General features: G+C 35.0%; 1 protein-coding gene across 1 annotated transcript in view; it reads left to right on the forward strand.

Annotated features, from left to right (window-relative positions):
• Dhc64C (dynein heavy chain, cytoplasmic) overlaps positions 1–24,012 on the forward strand; it is a 275,177-nt gene that overhangs the window by 165,720 nt on the left and 85,445 nt on the right. Inside the window, exons 29-37 of the mRNA XM_089096466.1 lie at positions 1,498–1,627; positions 2,092–2,326; positions 3,118–3,301; positions 6,185–6,308; positions 7,899–8,223; positions 15,886–16,063; positions 17,300–17,491; positions 21,121–21,278; positions 22,975–23,345. Coding sequence (XP_088952592.1) covers positions 1,498–1,627; positions 2,092–2,326; positions 3,118–3,301; positions 6,185–6,308; positions 7,899–8,223; positions 15,886–16,063; positions 17,300–17,491; positions 21,121–21,278; positions 22,975–23,345 — 1,897 coding nt within the window. The remainder of the gene's footprint in view (positions 1–1,497; positions 1,628–2,091; positions 2,327–3,117; positions 3,302–6,184; positions 6,309–7,898; positions 8,224–15,885; positions 16,064–17,299; positions 17,492–21,120; positions 21,279–22,974; positions 23,346–24,012) is intronic.

Here is a 24,012-nt window from a genome sequence, read left to right on the forward strand (position 1 = left end):
CAATTGTAAACTCTAAGGGCTAGTGCCCTTTTTAATAGTCAAAAGTGATTGGAAGGCAACTAACCCCCCTCTCACGCCTGGCTTTTCCCCAAACACTGAAAATCAAAATTTTTAGATAGCCATTTTGTTCAACGTAGCTGAAATTTTTGGAAATTAGGTCTTTAAGGATGACACCCCCTCCCCCCACAACCCTCAAGGCATGGGTTGTAAGTTATACCCTGGGGGCATATAAGGTTTTATAGAAAACGTTGTCGTAGAAACTTCAAAAAGGTCTGATTCCATTGGAAATTGAAATGGCTAGTAGTCTTGTTAACAGTCGAAAGTAATTGTAGGGCAACTAAACCCCCTCTTACGCTCACCATATTCCCAAACACATACAATCAAAACTTTGAGATAGCCATTTTTTTAACGTAGTTGAAGGTTCTGGAAATTATGTCTTTTAGGATGATAACCCCTCACAGCCCTTAGGGCAAGCACATACATTTCTTATGCGCTACATGACATATAGGGTTTTAGAGAAAACAAAGTTTCTAGTTCTAGGTTATAATGCTGTAGTATGCTTTTTCTAGGATTTTGATATAGGAAGTCTTCTATGTTCTTTTTCTCTGTGGACACAGCCTCATTAAATTGTTTTTATAATCATAATTTGCGGTAAGTTTTGACTTATATCTTTCATATTGAAACTCCTGTAATTCATGCTTAGATTTCTAAAAGTGTAAATAAGTGAAGCATAAGCCGGCAAAAATCTACTCCTCCCGACTGAAAGTGGATGAAAGTCCTTTAGAAGTTAATATGAAGATTCAGACTGTGCCAGACTAGCTAGGAAGAATAATTTTAAGTTACTTTAAGAAAATTTTTACGTTGGCAACAGAGATTACCACAGTTTCCTTGTGTAATGTTTGATTCATCATTTTAAACAGTTATTCATTGCTTGACGTCTTTTTTGTGTCTTATGTTGCCTTGATGTAGGATTTGCTACCTTTGACTTCGTCACTTTTTTTTGTATTTTTTTTTTCTGTATGCTGAAAGACTGTAGTTAGCTTAAACCAATTGCAGCTAATAAACATATTTATTCATTTATTTTTTCATTGAAAAAAGTGAAAATTCAGAAGAAAACATTTTGTTTGCGATGAGCTATCCGTCTATGTGTGACAGGAACAAAGACAAATCCAAAAGACAATGATCCTTTTTTATTTTTCTTCCTTTCTTATCGATCCAGTGTTCTCATTATTTTCAAAAATGTTATTATAAAACAACTTTTATAAACAATATTAAAATTAATATTTCACATTTTTGTTTTTGGAACTTAATGACATAATTTATAATATATTAATGTAATTACTTAATGAGTGTATTAATGACTTAAATGGGACCATGTAACTTTATGACTTAATGTATAAAAACATGATTCTTATTATTTTAACTTGTGTCATATTCGTGAAATATGTTTGAAATTGTTCTTGACAATACTTTAATTTTTGTTTTTGTTTTTTCTAGGTTGGAGCCTGGGGCTGTTTTGACGAATTCAATCGACTTGAAGAAAGAATGCTTTCGGCTGTTTCTCAACAAATCCAAACCATCCAAGAAGCTTTGAAGTCCCAAAAGGATTCGAAAAAAGAGTCGGATAGTAAGTCTCTTTTAACATAGATATTTTTTCTTTCTTTCTTTTTTTCACTCCCATTTTTCTAAAGATATTATGGAAAGTATATATATTAACTAGATGCCAGAGGTGGAAAGCATCGGAATCGTGAACATTATTGGTTCTCTTTTTTGTAATAAAAATAAATGCAATATGTGCATATAGATTTTTTTTTTCAATATAGTTGTATATAATCATTTCTGTAAGTTACATTTATTTGTATCAATATCTTATCTTTGCCACGGGCTTTCAGGTTGTTTTTTTTTTGTAGTGATATCAGTTTATTGTAGTTGTTTTTTAATTCTCTTCTTCTTTCTCTCTCTCTCTCTCTGTCTCTCTCTCTCTCACTCTCTCACTCTCTCCCTCTCTTTCTACCCACTGTCCTTCTCTCCTATCCTTTTCGCTAAAATCAATTGTGAGTTATCTGTAACTTTTATCTGTTTCCTCTATAGCATTCACAGTTGATCTTGTCGGAAAACAAGTGAAGATATCTTCAGATATGGCTATTTTTATCACAATGAACCCAGGCTATGCTGGCCGCTCTAACCTTCCTGATAATTTGAAACAACTTTTCCGACCTTTGGCTATGAACAAGCCAGATAAGCAACTTATTGCAGAAGTGATGCTCTTCTGTCAAGGCTTCAGAACTGCAGAGACTTTGGCTCAGAAAATTGTTCCTTTTTTCAAGTAAGTTTCTCTTTTTTTATTCCCTTGTTGTGGATTTTTGACTTCGCTCTATTTTTGGATTTGTACTTAGCTTATTTATTAAAATGATATTAACTTTTTAGGAAGAGACTTCTGTGTCTAATAACGTTTGTTGTTGTTTTGGAGAGACGAAGCCTAATACTCTCGCCTGAAGTTAACCCTATTGCTTTTCAAAGGAAGTATGAGGTGAAAGTATAAAAATAATTAGAGAGTATCTTTAAACAAAAAATTATTCATTTTCCTTTCATTTGTTTAGTTTTTTCGTTTATTTTAGTTTGTTTCCTTTTACTTTGTTACTTTAGGAAGCCCTACTCTGGAGTAAAGGTGCTTATAAATTAAGTGTTTATTGTTTTACAATTGTAATAAAAAGAAATCAGTTTTAAGGCAATTCCCTTAGTTTTGTCACCCACCCACCTCTCCCACCAAAGCTCTTAGGTCCTCCTTGAATGAACTTTTCATACCTATGCCCATGCGTACGGTTTTATCGGCATTGGCCACACCAAAGCATCTGTTTTTTTTTGTGACGTTTGCATCTTCTCGACATTTCTTAGGAGAAAAACCTCCCGACATTTCTTAGGAGAATACTACGTAATAAGAGACAAGATATTATATCACTTTGATATGTGCTTTCTATAAATTTTTTTTGGTTTTGACGGTGATTTAGTGCTAGATCGAGGAGATAAAATTCCCAAATAGTGATGTGGTACTCTAGTCTTGGCCTATAGGCTATTTTTGGTTTATTCAGACTAATTTTAATTATTATTTGTCTTAAGGTTATGTGAAGAGCAACTTTCTAACCAATCCCACTACGACTTCGGTCTCCGTGCTCTTAAATCGGTGCTTGTTTCCGCTGGTAACGTCAAACGAGATCTGGTAGCAAAAATTAAGAACGAAATGACAAGCCGTGAAGAGACCGCTGATGAGGGTACTATTGCGAAGAACTTGCCCGAACAAGAGGTATAACCTTTTTTCTGTTTGAACTGTTCTTATTTGTTAAAATATAATCAGGTGCTGGGCTAGAAAGATAACTTGCATACTTCTAACTGTAAACTTGTTTTTCTATTCCTATTTATAAACGAAATAATTTAAATTCAAGTTATTATGATAATATAATAATAATAATTATTGATTGTTACCCTCTGTACACAACAAAAAGGCACTAAAGAGGAGTATAAGAAAATGAAAAGAAAAACAAAAAGGACACAGAAAAAAATTACGCACAATTCTTGACAACTTTAACTTTTGAGCACTGATGCGGCATCCAATATGGCTTAATGAAACAAAATGGCTCACGGATCTTGATGATCAAAATGACTTCTTGATGGACCTTTTATTAGATTGTTTTTTGTTCTTAAGTGGCGACATAATACGAGAGAAGTAACCGGGTTTATAGTTATGTGATTTAGTGGTTTCGAAAATACCTTCTATTTTCTTTCATTATGTCAGGATTTTTCTGAAATTGACGTCGTTACTTTTGGTAAAATCCTGTTTGAATAGGAACTCGAAGACTTTGGGATGTACTTTCTTGTAATCGTGCTTTTTATCCTCTTAAAAATTAATAAATCTAATATAACAATCTATGTAAAAGTAGTCACCTCTTGGTGGAGTAAATTAATTTGTGGGCCGTCGTTTACTCTTGTATGTTTAACTGGATGAAAATCACTGGTGCCAGATCGCATGAACTGCCTCTAATCGAAAGAAACGCATAACCCTTTAGTTCAAACTTTTTAGATAAAATTATTGCATTATTTTTTGAAGAAAATAATCTACATACCAATTTCACTTGGTTTAGGAAACTTATATATAATAGACGATTGCCCAAGATGAGCAAGTTTAATGTACGTGAGAAATTAAAGTTTGAAACAAATTTAAACAGGGCAAAACAAAGACTCGTATTTAACTTCATTCTCTTTTCGTTCTGGAACTTGTTTTTGATGTTCTTCTTTTATGTTCAGTATCAGTTCTTTTCATATCAACATCCAACAGTAGTCGGCAAATATGTTCATATCCCTACTTCCGCGACATTTGCGTTTCATATCTTTGATGTCTTGGAGGAACTTTATACCTTGTGACACCCTGACATCCTAAGTTTCTAGAAGAAGAGTCCACTCGTAAATGAAGGAAATGAATTGTGACACTGCTTGGAGTAACACTACCCTTTAAATTTCTCTAGCATATTCTCAACAAATGCTTTACAGTCAGGATCCTTGGAATCAACCAGAAAATGATTAGCAGTATTTTAAAGGCAGTTCAAGCTTCTATTTTCTATGTTCTCCCGCTAGTCTCAAATTTATTATGCTTCAAACGCTTGTGGTTGTCTGAATCAACAAAGACCATTCTTTCAACTTGGCTTTGTATAAACCTAAAAACTTTTCAGATTGTTATATTAAACAGTCTCCATCTTCTGAAATAGTCGTGAAGGCAGCTTCAGTACGCCCAATTGTATTTCAGTAAGGGTAGCAACACATTTGTGCAACAAATAAGCTGTCCCTAATCACATTCTGGGTGCCTCTGAAATTTTTGACTTTTTTTACCATTCTTTTCTTGGCTGATATTACGGCTCTCAGTTACAATAAGTGAAAACTAGTAGGAAGACAAAGAATCATAAAAATAACTTTTGAATCCCCACAAATGGTGCAATGGCGGTCGGCGTGTTTTATTTGTTGAGGACAAGAGCCAGGTAGTCATAGGACTTTAAATGCACCGAATGCCCAACTGGTATTGATGTGTAGTGGCTTCCTTGATTGAGAAGGGTAGCTTTAAGGCTTACCTCCATCTTTGTCTTGTGTGAAATTCAATTTGGTCATCGATCCAACAAAACAAGAAAAGTGGACTAGGTTCTCCTCCTCACAGTTCTACACATATTCTTTTCCTTGATTCCTCTGTCAGTAAATAGAAATTCCTTTGGCCAATAAGTTTTTTTCTTTCAATCTAAAGCATGACAATTTAGTTACGTTTTTTCGAAAGGAATAATTCTCTAGCCAAATTATTAAGTTTTCCATTAGAAAAGAGCTGAGCTAAATTCTCTCTAGAGGGCTTTCGTGGGGTATTGGAGCCGTGAAGGTCTGGATTTCCGAATTTTGAACACTGATAAGATGAATAAGCTTTTAAGTGAAGGTAATTGTAGGCACATCAGGTCCATGAGAAACATGGCGTATGACAGACGGTATTTTGTTATTATGAGAGATTATTGAGGTTATACACAGATCAGCAGGAACAAAATTTAGATTAATCAGAGTATTTTCCCCCTCCCTCCGTGTCCCAGGAATCCAAAGTCTTAAAGCAGTCTTCTTTTCTTTGAGCCGCTCTTGATTTTGGTAGATAGGAATTTTAACAGATCGAGTGGATGTATCTTCATCATCTTTCACCAATCATTTAATTTTATTTTCATTGTTCGTCTCATTTATACATTTTAAGAATTGAGCCAGTAGGTTTGTGATACTTTGCATTGCCGTCTTCTTTTTTTTATTATCCGACTACTAAAAATATTGGGGGAGGGGGGGGGGTCCCTGCCCCATACGTTACGGCCCTGGTTTTAATCATCTGCTTATCCCAGTTCCTGCGAGGTGAGAGAACCATCTGAGGCGAGGATTCGCTTGACGGAGAATATAGCGGCTGGGAGGGGTGGTGTCATGAGCTGTATGTTGCTGGCTTTACAATGTTAGAATGATGGTCAGTCAGGGAGGGAAGAAATTCAACGTTGAAAAAACAAAATTTAAATAGTCGTAAAAGATTAAGTGAAATTTGATTTTTCCGAAAACTTGTACCAAAAAAGGGTATAATAAAAGGCAGTTTTACATCTATGCAAATTTTTGGAGCTAATAATTCATATTTTTTTAGATTTTGATAAGGTCTGTATTTGAGAGTGTCGTTCCAAAGCTTGTTGCCGACGATATTCCCCTTCTCTTCTCCTTGCTAGCTGACGTTTTCCCAGGAGTTGTTTACAATAGTGCAGAAATGTCAGGTATTTATTTTACTAGTTTTAAATGTGTTTTTCTCTTTTTCATTGTTTTTCTTTACTGTGTATACGAAATTAATTGCTACACAGGAGCGTCCTTGGCAGGAGAAGGGGGGTCAAATACCCTTTAGTTTCGTCCCCACCATAATTTTAGCCATATTTTTTCTTGATTTTCTCTTGTCAATAGGTACTGTTTCCGCTTCCTGAAAAACTGAAAGAGATAAAAATAAGATGTAATGTCTGTTTTTTTTTTTTGTTTTTTTTTGTTTTTTTCTCAGAAAAACTAGCATGAGAAAACAGCTGGAATAAAAATAAGTTTTTCATGTTTTCTTTTTGTTTTTTTTTCTGCTTTTAACTTATTCAAAATTAAGAAACTAGAATCTACAAATCGTTTAGATATATAAAGTATAATGTTAATGAACTGTCCTCTATCATAGCGAACGTCAGTAAATCATTCACTAATTTTCAGATGTAATTATTTTTAGAGAATCTTTGAAAAACGTTTGATTCTTCAATTGCTATAAACCATATTTTATTATAAATTTAATAAGCTAAGATTATTTTGTCCTCAAGTACTACAGTGCCCAACTAGCTAGCCTTCTTTTATCGCTCTTATGGCTCTGCTTTCGCTCCGAATCCTTGCCTAAGTGTAGAAGCTACATAAGCTTACTACCATTTGAGCTTCATTGTAAACGGCTCAAGTTAGATTTTTTTGAGGGTTCATGAGCCAACCTAGCCATGATTGTAGCTTATCCTGCGACACATAACTAAAGTGTGTTTCATTACTAAATTACAAGATCATATTTATTCCCGATCATAGGTGCAACCAGATGTGACCCTGAAAAATGGCAAAACGTGAATTTCTGACAAACTGTTTTTGTTTTGTTTTTTCTAGCAAATGGGGTCTCAGAGGGTGGGGATTCCCTCTTCTCTACTATTTTAATTGATTTTACCAATAAACTGCAAGATTTGCTGTTCGATTGTAAGCGTTATATTTTCCTTGACAATCCTAGTTTTCAATTTGGATTTTCAACTATCGGTTACATTTTCAAATTTATAGTACCGGACAAAATTGTTAAAATTTATTGTCAGGTGAATTGGCATGAAGAAAATTAAAGAAATGCTACAATAACGGAATTATTATCTGTAATGTGACGGTGAAAACTGATTTTAACAAAGCGATCTAAAATTTGATAAAGTTATGCTTCTATACTTTGAGTGAAGGATAATCACAAGAAGAGGTACTTCAGCAATTTAAAACGTAAGCAACATTAAACAGTCGGTATCCAAATAGAGAACTGGTTTCCTTTTTTCTGCTTATTAAATTTCCCAGGACAACAGAAACAGGATCGATGCTATTATATGACATCTTTTTTTTCTTACGTTCTTCATTTTCTGCATGTTAATCAAGTTATATTTTTATGTCTTGAAGATCGAACAAACCATTTTTTAATTTGTTTCTGTTTTGTTTTATACGTTTGCGGGTGTAGTTTTGTTTCGCGTAAACCATTTGTTTTCTCCACTGTTAGAATATTACTTCTGTTCCTATTATGCTGGTCAACTATTTTGTGATTTAATATTATGGATATTTAATAGGATTGAAAACTGAGATCCGCAAAGTATGCAAAGAGCAATATCTTGTATGCGGTGAGCAGGAAGAGATAGGCTTTGATTGGATGGAAAAGGTTCTGCAGCTCTTCCAAATCAGCCAGTTAAATCATGGCTTGATGATGGTTGGTCCAAGTGGCTCTGGGAAATCTACAGCCTGGAGGGTGCTACTGAATGCCCTAGAGAGACTTGAAGGAACAGAGGGAGTTAGTCATGTGATTGATCCTAAAGCAATATCTAAAGAAGCTCTATATGGTGTTCTAGACCCAAATACTAGAGAATGGACAGATGGCTTGTTTACTCATATTCTAAGGTATACATTTATTATTAAAAAATTATTATGCCAAATGTCTCATATACACTTAATGTTTCTAGCTATTAAGTAATTCAAAATTGTGCAAGCCATGCCTATTACCATCTGGTGAAAGGTATTAATAGATTTACATCATTAATGCTAATAGTCTGTTAATAAGCGTACATGTTTAAAAAGGAAGCTTGCTTAGAGGGGAAGATGCCCTAAATTTTTTGATTATCTAATATTCTTGCAGCTTAGAAATTTTACAGGTAGACCAAAGTCAAACTTCAAACTGATTTATCTGTGTGTTGTACTAACAATGAACCAGTGATAACAGCAATTTCATTTTTTCCGTATGCGTCAAATCAAGCATTTAAGAGATAAGCGAAGGTAACTGTAGAGAGAAATTATCAAAGCAAGTGAAAAAATCGTTGTGTTTTGTTGGATAAAGTAACTGTTGTTCTCATCCATGGAAATACAGAAATTTATGATTCAACAGTTACTCTCATCGCATTAAATAAAGCATTATAAGTTAGGAATGCTCAGTGCCAAATTAAAGCCTGTTCGAAGTAAGAAACACAAACCCCACTGTTTTTCTATCATACGAAAAGCAAGAAGCTAAGGAGGATGAGGACATTTTCCTAAAACATTGAATCAAATACAACCTAAGCAAAAATTTTGGCTGTATTTTTGATGTTTTGTATAGCTCCTTTCTCAGGTTAAAATACTCCTAACTTCATAAGTGCTTAAATAAAGTTAATTTGTGCTTAATAGACAGCATATCTTAATGATTTGCTTTTCTGAATTTTTCTTACCGTTTGCAGGCGTCAGTGTCTTCGATTTCTGGAAAGAATTCTGCATTATAGCAATTCAAACTGGGTTAAACTGATTTTCCAATCTATTCACGAAGGATATAGTCTTATATTTATGATGACTGACAAAAAATTGAATTGGATTTAGCTTTTTTTTCAGAGGAGTGTAAAATTCAGGATATTATGCGATAGACCCAATCCTTTTTGGAGTGATTCATTTGCTATTCCTTATATTAAAAAACTTGACATAGGTTGTCGATACTTCGCAGCATAGATATAGATATATTTCCCACAAAAGCCCCATGGGCCATGGATAATACTAATACAATAAAATGCATAAAACATAATAATAAGTTCAAAGAATTTTGAATATAACACTACGATAGAAAACCCTTCCTATGTCTCATCTCCACACTCACAAAATATCCCAAAATTCCAATATCAACTTTGCAACTACTTCCTATTTTATTTTCTAAACACCTTCTATCCATGACATCCCTCCCATATGAAAATGAATTTCAGACCGAAATCCCTTTAGCTCCTCTCGTAATTATAAGAGTTAAATTACTGTCTAATGAAAAACTCGTGGCTTTTATAGAGGATGACAAGCAAAAAGACATCAGTCAGCCAATTGAAATAGCAGAATTTATCTGGCCAAGCAATGAGACGAATATTCTGGGAATATGAGTGCTGAGTATATTTGTTTGCAACTTTTGAGTGAATTGGTGCCAAAAGAAAATGCACTAGAAAACGGGTCAATTGTTTTTCCCATTCCCATATCCCATCCCTATATTCGTTTGCAATCCTAATTCAAGAGAAGCTTGGGCAAGAATCATTCATTCAATCGTTTGATGTATATGGCAAAGAATATATTCCTGTTGTTACTTCAAAAGACAGGTTAAAGATACCATTGGAAGAGAATAATGAAGTACCTAGATCAACTTATATTGTTCGTTCTTGCAACTTATCGAATCTAGAATCTTGTTTAGAATCTAGTTCTCGTATTCCTTGGTTATCTAGGATTCCTCGAGTATTACCTGCAGTGCTTAAATTTTTTAATCTGTGTCTAATAGGCCTCAAATTTCTTTATCACTTCTTTTGCAGGTAGTGGCATCAAATACCCTTAAATCATACGTATGATTTACCTTTTCTTTATTAAGAGACTTAATTTATAATTGTTTTCTTTTTTAGTCTACAATTTTCTGTTGTAATTCAACGGGTCTGGTAATCCACCTCTAACCTTGTAGTCTTGACTATAATCTGGCCGTATCTTGACTAATCTGGTAATCTGGTAATCTTGACTAGTTAGGAATAAGATAGAATAATAAGAACTATGTTTTTGAATTGGAAAAAAAAAGAGAATTTGGTTTATAGTATAGTTTTGTCAACTAGAATTCATGGAGAAAATTTTTAAAGCTTCATATTTAAAATACATGATTCGGATTCAGCTTTCCGGTGTCAAATCCAGTCTGCAGTCTCATATGGATGATACTTTAGGAGGTATTGCACTTAGAAATCTGAAGGCACTTGGAGTGGGGGCCGACAAACCCACGATCATGGGGGAGAGCAACGCCTGTTGTTGCTGCTGATCAAAAACTTAAGGAAATCCTCAAAATCATGATTATATTTTAAATGGTATTGCACTCGGAAAATTAAATCAACTTGCAGCGTGTGTTGACAGATCCACTACCATAGGAGAGAACAACGCCTCTCATTGTTGCTGACCAAAATAGTAGGAAATCATGTTAACCCTGATGATATTTTAGAAGGTATTGCACTCAGAAAACTGGATCCACTTGTAGTGAGGTCTGACGGACGGACTTGCATTGGGGAGAGTAAAATCTGTTGTTGCTGCTGTGGCTGCTGAGCAACTTATTAGTAGAGGGACCTAGGGTGGGTGTTGATGTCTCTATTAAACCAAACATAGTTCTCTGAAGTTGGCCGAGCAGTCCACCAGTGGGTGGCTTAGGTGTAGGATATGCTCCAAACAGACTAGGGACATTCTTTGAAACTGAATCTGTACCGTACGTTGACTGGCCTTAAATTTCACTGTTCCAGTGCCAACGTGGCCTTTAATGCCAAAACCTGTATGTCGTATTCATTTAAAGAGTGCTAAGGCAGTCCCAAATAAATTTTTTGTTGGCTGTTATGGAGCTGAAGCAAATAAAGGATGTGCCTAATGGAGTGGATTGGACAAATAAATATATTGATGATGTTGGAGAAAGTGTTACACCTAGAAAACCGAATCCAATTGCAGTAAGAGCTAACAAATCCACTAGCATGGAGGAGAGAAACACCTGTTGTTGCTGCTGACCAAAAATATTTGGAAAACCTGAACATCCTGACTGTTCTAAAAGATAATGATAATATTTTTGATAATAATATTTCAAAAGTGTTATATATATATATATATATATATATATATATATATATATATATATATATATATATATATATATATATATATATATATATATATATATAGATACTACTACTACTGCTAACAAATCACCGCAACAACAAGCCCCCTGAGGCAAACACAGATACGTACACTCCTCCTCCCCCATTCTAGTCAAAGCATCCCTTTTTTCAACCACCCACTAAGTTCTCTTTTCCTTTAAATCTTTCGTTATGACGTCCTCCCACCCCAGACGAGGAAGCCCTGCTTTCTGTTTAAACCTAGACGGTTGGCCGAAAATAACAATCTTCGGCAATCTCTCATCCTACACCTGCAGAACGTGCCCTAGCCACCTCAACCTTTCTTTCATTATAGACCTAGAGAGCGGAATTGAACCACATTTTTCGTATAGCCTATTGTTTGAAATACGGTCAGTCAGCCGGGTACCCAGAACAATCCTTAAGCAATTTCTATGGAAAAAATCTAGCAAAGCTTCATCCACTTTTTACAGCGCCCATGCTTCAGAACCATTTTTGACGACTGTCGTCACTGTAGCTTCTAAGATTCTAATCTAGGGTTACAGACTTAACTTCCTATTCTCCCAAACTTTTTTTAACTGTGAAAAAACACCCTGAGCCTTGGCTTTTCTACTTTTCACTGCTGACATCTTCACTGCTCCCACCATCTTTACTAATAATGCTACCAAGGTAAGTGAAGCTGCCCACATCAAGGCCGTATCCCGGGGGGGGGGTTACCCGGTTTGAACCCCCCCCCCCCGAAATTTTTGACCGACTCGAAAATAAGTCGAAAATTAGTAAAACCTAGGTAAAAATCAGTAAAATTAGTCGAAAACTGAGTCAAAAATTAGTAACCCCCCCCCCCCAAAAAAAAAGTCAAAAATTAGTAAAACCCTCCCTGAACAAAAATCCTGGATACGGCCCTGGCCCACATGATCATTTTTTTCATTACCCAACGTCACCTTTTCATCTTCACTTATTCCTAGCCTTAGTGACTTAGTCTTGTTAACACTAATTTTCGAACCTATTCTAGCACCCTGAACTCGCAAAACTTCATTCATTTTGCTCACACTTTCATTTAGGATGCTTAAATCCTCAGCATAATCTAAGTTCAGGAGACTTTCCTCCCCATTCGATTCCGTGGTCTCCCATTGTCTTCCCTGTGCTCCTTAAAACAAAGTCCATCAAAATAATCCATACAAAGGGGGATAGAACACGACCCTGCTTAACTCCTGATTTAATACAAAACCAGCTGCTAACCTCATTTCCTACCTTAACCGCAGCAGTGTTATTCTCGTACATAGCACTAATGACTTTAATGTATTTGTCTGGTATCAAACAGTTTGTGGTAACGAACTGTAAGTAAGGAGCGACCCGGCTTAATAGTTACCAAAACTCTAAAAACCGGAGTTTCGATACCAATAGATGCATCAATATAATCAGATTTTTATGCTGATTTCAAATATATAAGTTTAATTAAGTTTAGTTTTACCCATCAAAAGTTACGCGCCTGAGAAAATTTGCCTTTTTTGAAAAAAAGGGGGAAACAACCCCTAAAAGTCAGAAAACTTTAATGAAAATCACACCATCAGATTCACCGTATCAGATTCGGAGAGTCCTACAATAGAAATTTCAAGCACCTATCTGCAAAAATGTAGAGTTTTGTATTTTTTGCGAAAAGAAAGATCACGGATACGTGTTTATGTGTTTTTTTTTGTTTTTTTTTCTATTTCCCCAGGGGTAATTGTATCGATCCAGTAGTCCTAAAATATCGTTAGAGGGCTCATCTGAACGGAAATCAAAAATTCTAGTGCCCTTTTTAAATGACCAAAAAAATTGGAGGGCAACTTGGCCCCCTCCCACGCTCATTTTTTTCCCGAAGTCACCGAATCAAAATTTTGAGGGGGCCATTTTGTTCAGCATAGTCGAAAATTTAATAAATTTGTCTTTGAGGATGACTTAATCCCCCATAGTTCCGGGGGGAAGGGCTGCAAGTTATGAACTTTGCCCATTGTTTACATATATTATTTATTAATGGGAAGTATACAGACATTTCAGGAGGGATTTTTTCTGATTCGGGGGGGGGGGGTCTGAGGAGGGGGTTACGGGGGAGGATGTTTCCTTGGAGAAAGGGACATTTCGATGAAGAGGGCACCGGATTTCCCAGCATTATTTAAAAAACGATCAGAAATTAAATAAAAAAACAAGTTTTTTCAACTGAAAGTAAGGACTAACATTAAAACTTAAAACAAGCAGAAATTATTACGTATATGAGGGGGTTCGCCCCCTAGTCAACACCTCGTCCTTTACGCTAGAGTTTTTTTTAGTATTTTCAAAAGAGCTATGTATTCTAATTAACCGGCCTTTGTGATCCAGGGGTTTGTGATTCGAACAAAATTCAAAGTTTTGCGTAAAGAGTAAGGTATCGACTAGAAGTAAACTCTGTAATACACCCGATAAAAACATAACAATATAGAAGTTCGTTACTTAAGCTCATTTGTAAGTTACGCCTGAACAAAATTTTGATAAGGCCATACAATTGATATGCAAATTTCATTCTAATTATGCATGTACGGTGAGCCAAAATCAAAGCTGCATTAATTCAAAAATATTCAGAAATTAAATAAAAAAACATTTTTTTAAAACTGAAAGTAAGGAGCGACATTAAAACGAACAGAAATTATTCCGTATATGAAAGGGGCTGTCCCCTCCTCAACGCCTCGCTCTTTACGCTAAAGTTTTTTATTGTTTTAAAAAATAGAGTTGTGAGAAAGAGTCAAACTTTAGCGTAAAGAGCGACATTTATAACAGCACATTTAAATTTTGATGATCCTAGCTATACAATTCCTTTTGAAGAAACTTCCCTTATTAGCAATGATTTAGGTATAGAGCAGGTTGTTAGAGAGGTAATTGAAATTAGAATATAAATAAATAGTAGTATTTCTTCAAATCGGGATTAGGGAGAATATTCACTTAATGCCTTATATAATCATTTAATTAAAAATTATTTAGCAAATGATATTAAAAAACCAGTGAACAATACCACTCAATCTGTTATGGACAGACCTTTTAGGCTGGCTGCCAAAAAGGCAAGATTAGCTTTAAGTGCCTGTTTGTAAATGTTTTTTATTCTATTTGAATGAATTGTCTTTTTCACTTCGCTTGATGTACCAGTCCTGGTTGAAATCTCTTGAAGTAATGATGCTAGGACTATTTTGAGAAAGTAGTTTAGTTTTAAAGATTTTATTTCAATGTGAGTTCTCTTATATTCTTCGTTTTTCTTTTCCATCTGTTTTGTTGAGGACGGCCCTTGGATATAGGGTCGAAATATTCGTTTAAAGTTGCATTGCACTGTCTTATTTAAAAAAAATTCCCTATTATTCTATTTGTTGTTTATAATCCTGAAAATCCTTATCATATTTTATGAGGTAATTGATAGACACGAAGAAATATTTTCAAGAGTCAATTTGTCGTCTATAAATTACACATTTCATGTGCGACGTAAATGTCAATATTACTTTCCACAAGTCATTAGAAAAGAAAGAGTCATTAGAACCTCTTTACGTACTTAGAAAACAAAGATAAAGAGAAAGAATCGAGAGGGTTGCAATAACCTGCAAAAATAATGAATAAAGTACGAAAGCTTTCCGACACCGAAAAATTAGCGGATTTTAAGACGATGGTACAAAAATATAGATACGAGTTGGCCAAAAGATAATATAGAAGTTATGATAATAAAAAAGATAATATAGAAAATATAGAAGTTATGGACAGAAGCGAACTATTTCATCGGGCACTTTGGGTTGAGCACAAAGATCAGTTGAACAATCACATTCCAGACATTCAACTGAGCTTCGAAAAAAAAATATGTACATTTTGTAAGCTTAACAAACAAAAATGGAAGAAGTTTCAACCAGACTAGACTTGATTCATTAAAACTTGAGAAGAAGGAAAGTACTGCAAGTTTCGGTAGCCCTTCACTTGTAGAGTGGGAAGACAACTCTAATAATGATATCCAGTAAGTTCTTATTAGACTAGACTAGCAGACTAGACTTGGACTACCAGACTAGACTTGATCCATTAAAATTTGAGAAGAAGGAAAGTACTACAAGTTTCGGTAGCCCTTCACTTGTAGAGTGGGAAGGCAACTCTAATAATGATATCCAATAAGTTCTTATTCAAAAATAAGCTTTCAACAATATTTTGTCAACTGTCCATTCTATTGCTACTGTACCTCAACAAAAATCAAAGGGAACACATAACGGTAATTTCAAATACAGCAGTATTTGAAACCAATTTCAGTAATTTTCCTAGCCTGTGAAATAGGTGCAATTACATGCTACATTACCAAAAATTTATAGTTGTCTACATAAATTTTCGGGAAATAATTGGTATTTTTTATTACTCTCAACTTACTATACTATAAAACTAAGCCTGTTTGTGACTCTTTTAGGAAAATTATTGACAACGTTCGAGGGGAAATCCACAAGCGTCATTGGATTATTTTTGACGGTGACGTAGACCCGGAGTGGGTTGAAAATTTAAATTCTGTACTTGACGACAACAAGCTACTAACACTGCCAAATGGTGAACGATTGGCGATTCCACCTAATGTCAGGATCATGTTTGAGGTAAGTATCCATCTGTTAAAAGGTACTCTTAAGCTTGTCAAAATGATAGTAAAACAGTTCACTGGTAGTAACAAAGCAAGGATTTTTGGAATAAGCTTGTTCTATACGTTTTTTCTATTTTCTCCAAGTTTGTCTTCATTTTTCTTTTCTTTTTTTTTTGTCTGTTTCTTTCTTGTTTTGCCTAAAAATATGCATATGCCTAGAAAACAAAAGTATGGCGAACAATAGATTCCCAGTCCAATTACGATGCGACAACCAGGCAATAGAGCAATTCTTGAGCTCAAGTTTTGGGGAAGTATAATCCACAATACTGGTTTGTGCCAGCGAGAAGTCAAGCTCAGTATCGGCCATATAAATACTTCCTTCGGGAAACCGTCTGGAATCTGATGGAGTCTGTAGCACTCTCTCTCTCTCTCTCTCTGGCTCACGCTGAGTCTGTTCAACAGCTACGCCCTCTCTACGCTTTTATGAGGTTCCAAAACTTGTTATTTAGATCAAAAACTTAAAAAAAAAACCTCGTGTTTGAGAACATGTGGTTGAGGCGCATTCTAAATGTCCATTGGACCCAAAATCTAACGAGTGCTACTGCACGACAGAAAGAGCTCAACCGCCGATAATCGAAGTCATCAAATACCAGAAGTTGATATACTTCTTTCACGTGATTTGTGGGCCCAAAGGTCATCCGCCAGTTGTAGCCACGCAGTATCAGAAGAAAAGGAAGTCCTTAAATACTTTACGGCGCAGCTACCAAGCAGACCCACCAAATCTCAATGCGTCACTCCAAAGGGAAGGGGAGGATCATTGGACAGGTGCAGCGATGAGAGATGACTGGTAATTCTGCTTGGGTAACTTAAGCACCTCTGAAAGAACAAGATGGTCTAAGCTCCAATATGAGGTTGCCTCCTGTGGGTGTAAAGAATATTTTATCCAGTGAGGCTTTTCTTACCTTACAACAGCTCTGATTAAAATATATATCTTGAAATCTTGATTTGATACCGTTTGGGACTGAGGAAGGCTGGCTTCGGACATACCCTTGGTTGGCAGACCCCGCCCCCCCCCCCCACCAGTGTCGTTCCTTAAATGGGTTATAAAACGGTCAACCTGAGACTGACTAAGCCCCCATCTCTTTATGCTTATGATTTTTAGGCCAAATAGAAAAATTATACTTTGGAGACACCCGTCACTTTACTATCTCAAATCTATGGTGTTGACCTTTCCTTTTTCGTTTTTTTTCAGGTTCAAGATCTTAGATATGCAACATTGGCTACTGTATCTCGTTGTGGTATGGTTTGGTTTTCCGAAACTGTTGTTCTCCCTGAAATGGTTTTTGAGCAGTATTTGAACCGACTTCGTCATGTACCTCTTGATGAAGGAGAAGAAGACTTGAAGAGCAGTACCGCTGACGCTAGCGTTTCACCAACGTTAAGGGTAAGTAATGTATGCCTTTAATGGATTAATTGTTGCCAAATTATTCAGTATCTGCCAGAGTTATGTTTCAATATTCGAGTCATTTCTTCATCATAGGTACACTAGTAATAGCATCGATTTTTACCAGCTCTTGGCCAATCCCTGGTGAGTTTGGTCTTGTCGTAAGTCCAAGCGGGAAATTGACTGCCCCTGTATCCAGTACCTATTTTCTTTCCGATTCACTAGAGGTGTATCAATGACATGTATCAATGAATACGCTGACGTGCCAATCCTTATGTTTTTATTTAAGAAATTGGTACCTTTTAATTGGTTGAAAATATACTCCTTGGTTGGACCGGCCTGAATACGACTGTCCGATGGTGTTACTTGCTGATATGAAAGACAGTCTACCCACTTCTTGTTAGCCCTCTTTGAATTAAAAACCCTATTATTTTGTTATGTTCATTAAAGGGAATGTGCTCTGCATTTTTATGCTTTACGTAAAACTAAATTAAGGAAATGAGGACGCACTCATTCCCACTCAAAATCCGTTGATTTTGAATTGAAGTTATCAAGTATTTTGCAGTAGGTTGCATCAAGACATGGCTAATTGTAGAAAGAGAAAAGCCAAGACAGATAGTCCAAGTAATTGAGATGGCAAATGTTTAAATGACTGTGGCACGGGTAAATGGCGGGAGTAAGTATGACTCTCTTATTGGACATATACTTGTTTGTTAGTTTTTGGAAAGGCACGCCTGCCTAGAGTCTCAGGCATGTTGACCAAGAATTTAAAATGGACATAAGACCGTTAGATTGCAAGTTCTGGATTTGGGGCCTGTCTTTATGGCCAACCAATTTTAAGTGTTTGCATAGGCCTCAAGAATGACATATTAAAGCCGTTTAGAAAATAAAATTCATGAAAGCCTATTAGTGATGAACATTCATTAAATTAACTCAACTATCTTTTTAAGCTTCTTTTTTAAATAGAGTATTAAGCCTGAATTGTTATTAGAAGTGTAGTATCCTTTATTTTGGACCATTCTACCTATTGACCTTAACTCCACCTTTTGGAATTCTGATGTTTAATATCTGAGTACCTCAGATTATAATTTTCAGGTCTGAGTACCTCAGGTTAGGTATTGAAGACTACCCGAAAAATGTTATGGGCATAATTTTGTTATGGCAAATGAGTGCCAATGGTACAGCTGCACGATATATTTTTCAAAACACAATGTCTAATTGTGTTTAATTTTTAGTTGAATTTTTATTGAACAGTTGCCTGTGAAGAAGATGAAAGATATTCAATTAAAAGAACAGTTTTATTAATTAGCAGATAAAATTCAATTTTAGTTTACTCTCTAATTCTTCTTTTTCAAGTATAACTCCTATGTTACTGACATGACTGCACACAAGCAGCTGCACGTTGCCTTCTGCCAAAACTTACTATTGATTTTGATTTGATTTATTTATTCAATTTCAATTTATTGAAATAAAAAAAATAAAAAAACGAGATGAAACATAACACCAATAATAATATGGATCCTGGAAGCGAACTTGTTGAGGACCATAACAACAAAAAATTAAAAATGAACAAGAGAAAAAAAAGAAAAAACAGAAAAAAAAAGAAAACACGGTTACTTAAAGCAAATTGATTAAAAATTTTAGAGATTTATAATATCAAAGTTTAGTAACATTGTTATACAGCGTGCGAAAACTTGTGGATAGCTCGATACTGGAGGGTATTATATTCCATTGAATTATAGATTTATAAATGGAGGATCGCTGGGCGGAGCTAGAGACATACTTGGGGACAATAAAGGAACGGTTGAATGAACGGAGACATAGGCCTTCAGAATTATTGCAATTAAAATAAGATAATAATTGGGGAGGAAGGTTTTTATGGTAAGCGGAGTATGCAAGGGATAAATTTAATTTTTTAATAATTTGTTCAAAAGGAATAATACGAAAATCGGAGAACAAGTCCTGGGTGGGATATAGTCGGGGCAGCCGATAAACTGCTTTGATGGCACGGTTTTGGGCAGTTTTTAATTTATTGGTAACTGAAGGATAAGTGTTGCCCCAAACAGATCCGAAGTATGATATATATGGGTAAATAAAAAAGTAATAAAGGCTGCCAAGGATATCACGGGGAAGAAAATTATGCACACGATTAATCATTCTTACCAGTCGCAAGATTATTGCTCTGATGTAGGAAACTTGAGTTGCAAATGATAGTGAGGAGTCTATGTGGACAGCAAGAAACTTGGCAACTTTGACCTGCGGGAGGAGATTGGTGGAATATTTTAGGCCAAGTGCTTGCTGAGCTTCATTTTTTTTGTAAGGGGTTCGAAATAATACAACCTGACTTTTCTTATTGTTAATGGTCATGCAGTTAACGAGAGACCATTCCTGTACTCTATTATGAAGAATTTGAGCAGAGGTGACGACGGATAGTAAATTAGGGCCGGTGATGAAAAAGTTGGTATCGTCAGCAAAAAGTACTGGGTGCACTGATGGACCCAGGCCTGTAACCAAATCATTAATATAAAGGATAAACAGTATTGGGCCGAGAACAGAGCACTGCAGGACGCACCTTCAGAAAAATAGAGAATTCGAGGTCATTCTATTCGGACTCACACTCTGTACTCTACCAGAGAGATAGGAGCCGAACCATGAGAAAGGAATTCCACGAATCCCTATGTTCTTGAGTTTACTTAATAAAACACTGTGATCAACCATGTCAAAGGCCTTAGCTAAATATATTATATTAAACTCTATCCCACTAATTTTTTTCCCATACAAGTTTTTACCAAAAACTTTTTTCAACATGTACCATATGAAAGTGGTGTTGGGTTGGATCAACTATTCAGACATGAGCTACCTTGGATCTGTAATTCTTTTGAAATCGTTTCTCGCACCTGTAAATTTTAGGGTTTATCAAAGAAACCAGCCAAGATAGCAAAAACATGATTTTACTGTTGAACTTACCATGGCAGGTAAAATGGACATTAGTGTTGAACTTGAAAGTTTAAAAGCAACTTGAAAGTTTAAAAGCCTTTTTTCTCGTAGATACTACGTTTTGGAATGCAGCAAGAAAGAGGGAGAGGAATCCCTCAAATTTGGGTTAAACAATGCAAATCACAATTTCGTAAATTTGGACCTAAATGAGTAAAATCAATAGCACCGGGTTTTGCGAGTTCAGATAAACGCTTGAACCTAATACTCTTTAGAATTTATTTGCATCTCAAGTATTACTTATGGGCGTTTACCCGCTGACTATCGTCTAATCTTTTTTTTTTTTTTTTTTTTTTTTTTTTTTTTTTTTTTTTTACATCACACTTATGCTCTTTGGATGTGTTGATTATAAATAGTCTAATTAGTTCAGTACGTTTTGTTTCACTGAGTCATTTCTTTAACCTAATACTCTTTAGAATTTATTTGCATCTCAAGTATTACTTATGGGCGTTTACCCGCTGACTATCGTCTAATCTTTTTTTTTCTTTTTTTTTTTTTTTTTTTTTTTTTTTTTTTTTTTTTTTTTTTTTACATCACACTTATGCTCTTTGGATGTGTTGATTATAAATAGTCTAATTAGTTCAGTACGTTTTGTTTCACTGAGTCATTTCTTTAGTCTTACGGTATTTTTGCAGGTTCAAAGAGAAGTGGCTAACATTCTCCAACAATACTTTGGCAGTGATGGGCTGGTTCTTAGGTGTCTTGACTATGCAGAGCGTTTGGATCATATCATGGAATTTACAAAGCTTCGGGCATTAGACTCGCTTTTCTCGATGTTGAATCAGTCGGTTAGGTAGGAAACGCCTCATCTTGAACATTCCAATTTTGCGTTCCTTGGCAAGTTTTTTTTTTCGCCAGTTCTTCCGAATGGATGAACCAACCCAGCAGTATAAACGAATAGAAAATTTTGAGGTAACAATTAATAAAAAGATTTAATGACACAAAAAATGTTACGAATTTTTCGAATTAAGTGTTTCCTTTTATCTTCAAAGACCCTGGATCCTTTTCATTGGTCCACAACAAACTGGATTAGTGCTGTACAATTTTATTAATTTGACTATCGTCAAAAATACTTCCGGTGACTATAATTATTAGTGGTAAGTTGACTAATCTTTCCAGACAAAAGTTTTGGTGCATTCACAATAAAACAGATCTGGAACAAAATAGAAATTTCCTAAGTAAAAAGATAACAAAGCTTTTGTACCTTTTTCATTAATTAGTTCAAATTGCATGAACTAGTTTATCAGATTAGTTAATTTATTTGTTTATTACATTAATTAGTGTAATAAACTAATTATTACATTAATTGGTTTAAAATTAAAATCTGCTATTGCTTGATACCGGTTTTCAAAACCGGTTGGGTAATCCAATTCTAAGATAATTGAGGATTAACTGTCATTCTGGGACTGGTTGAGTCTAAACTAGTTGATAGAGATTCTCATGTGTGTAGCTTGTAAGTGACTTATTGTCTTGGCCATGTTTTATAATATGGTTTTACAACTTAATAAACTTAAAATGTGAGAGAAACCATCTAAAGTTATTAAATGAAGGCAAAAATTTTTTCATAGAAATGATGAGGTGTCATTGCAACTAAATATTTCTGTGGTATACCAAATGAGTGTGTCTCCAGATGCACCCAGGGTATCACAAAAGAGTCGTCAATCTTGACTTTGGTTTACTGCCGCCAATATGACATCCCACAGAGGTAGGATTGACGCGTGCAGCTTGCGTAGGTCTGTCTGGTACGTGCGTCGCATTGTGTTTCTGGTTCTGCCTCTGTGGTGGAAGCGGTTGGTTCGCGGTAGAGCGCTGTATTAGGTAGATGCAGAGTTCCCATACTGAGAACGTGGTCAAAGTATCTCCATTTGCAATGTCTTGTGATATCTGTCCCAACATACATGTCCGTCGTGTCACGGATGGATTGTCTATCTATCCTCTGCTGCCAGTGGATGTTAAGGATTCTTTAATGAGTTTTTGAAAGTGAATATTATTATCGGTTGTTCCTTGTTCAGGCACCATGTTTACCTTGGATTTATAGTATGCAGATAAAAAAAAGTGAAAGAAGCAGCGATTTTTTTTTTTTTTTTTTTTTTTTTTTTTTTTTTTTTTTTAATGAAAGTAAGCTTCAAAGACACGTTTTCGACGAATGCAAAGACAGGAAGAAATAATGTTAGAGTTATTCTTTGTTTAAAAGAATAGTATTGATGAAAAACATTTTTTTTTTTTTTCGAAACAAATTGGGTCTTGTTTCATTCAATTTTACCTTTGCTCCTATTTAACAAAAAATGGATAAAACCAACTGCTTGAAATAATTCTAAAGCTTTCTATAATGCAGCAGATATACGTTTGTTTTTAAATTTAAGTGTTCTTTTCTGTTTTTAGATTTTTTATGTTTTTAAGTTTGTTGTTCATAAATTTAACCTCCACATTATATACTGCAATTTTTAATAGGTTTTAAAATTCCAATTTAATTCTGTTTATGTTTACAGGAGGATTTTGCAGTATAATGGCACTCACCCTGACTTCCCCATGGCTCCTGATCAGCTAGAACGTTACGTCCCTAAAGCACTACTCACTGGTCTGATATGGAGTTTCTCAGGAGATGGACGACTTAAAGTACGCGAAGAAATGGGTGATTTCATTCGCTCAGTAACAACCATTCCTCTTCCCCCACCGAATCAACCAATTATTGACTTTGAAGTAACTTTAGGTGGTGAGTGGCAATCATGGGCGAGTAAAGTGCCACAGATTGAAATCGAAACTCATAAGGTCGGTGCTCCAGATATCGTAGTTCCAACAATTGATACTGTAAGGCATGAAGGGTTGTTATACACTTGGTTAGCTGATCACAAGCCTTTGGGTAAGACTTAGTTTTTGTTTGTTTACTAGAGATTAGTTGATTAAGATGTGCTGCTGTGCTAGCTTCGAAGTGATAAGGTCTATTTAATACGATCGTTTCAGTAAACTAAGCCGTGGCTCACTTCGTCGGGCTGATTGATTACTGCATTGATGTGTTGACTAGTGGCTTACAAGAGGTCCTCCTAGCCCTATTAAAGGCTGTTCAGAAAGCCTTAAATTTTTGAAATAGGTATTCAGAAGAAATCAGTTGTTGTATGCGTTTTACTCTAATAGTAATTAAAGACATTTTCTGCATGAATCATGGAATTTTCATTAAGAATAAGGTGGGAACCTTGAAACAAGAAGATAAAGAAAAAAGAGATATGCCTGAGATGTGTAGCATAGTAGACTAGAAGCGTAGGTAAGGAAAAAGATATATTTATATATATATATATATATATATATATATATATATATATATATATATATATATATATATATATATATATATATATATATATATATATATATATATATATATATATATATATATTTATGAATGAAAAGAAGGCGCCCTTAGATGAATTATATATATATATATATATATATATATATATATATATTTATGAATGAAAAGAAGGCGCCCTTAGATGAATTATATATATATATATATATATATATATATATAT

This window comes from Artemia sp. Qi Xiang Cuo, chromosome 11, assembly GCF_049724085.1.
Source record: "Artemia sp. Qi Xiang Cuo chromosome 11, ASM4972408v1, whole genome shotgun sequence".
Lineage (NCBI taxonomy): Eukaryota > Metazoa > Arthropoda > Branchiopoda > Anostraca > Artemiidae > Artemia > Artemia sp. Qi Xiang Cuo.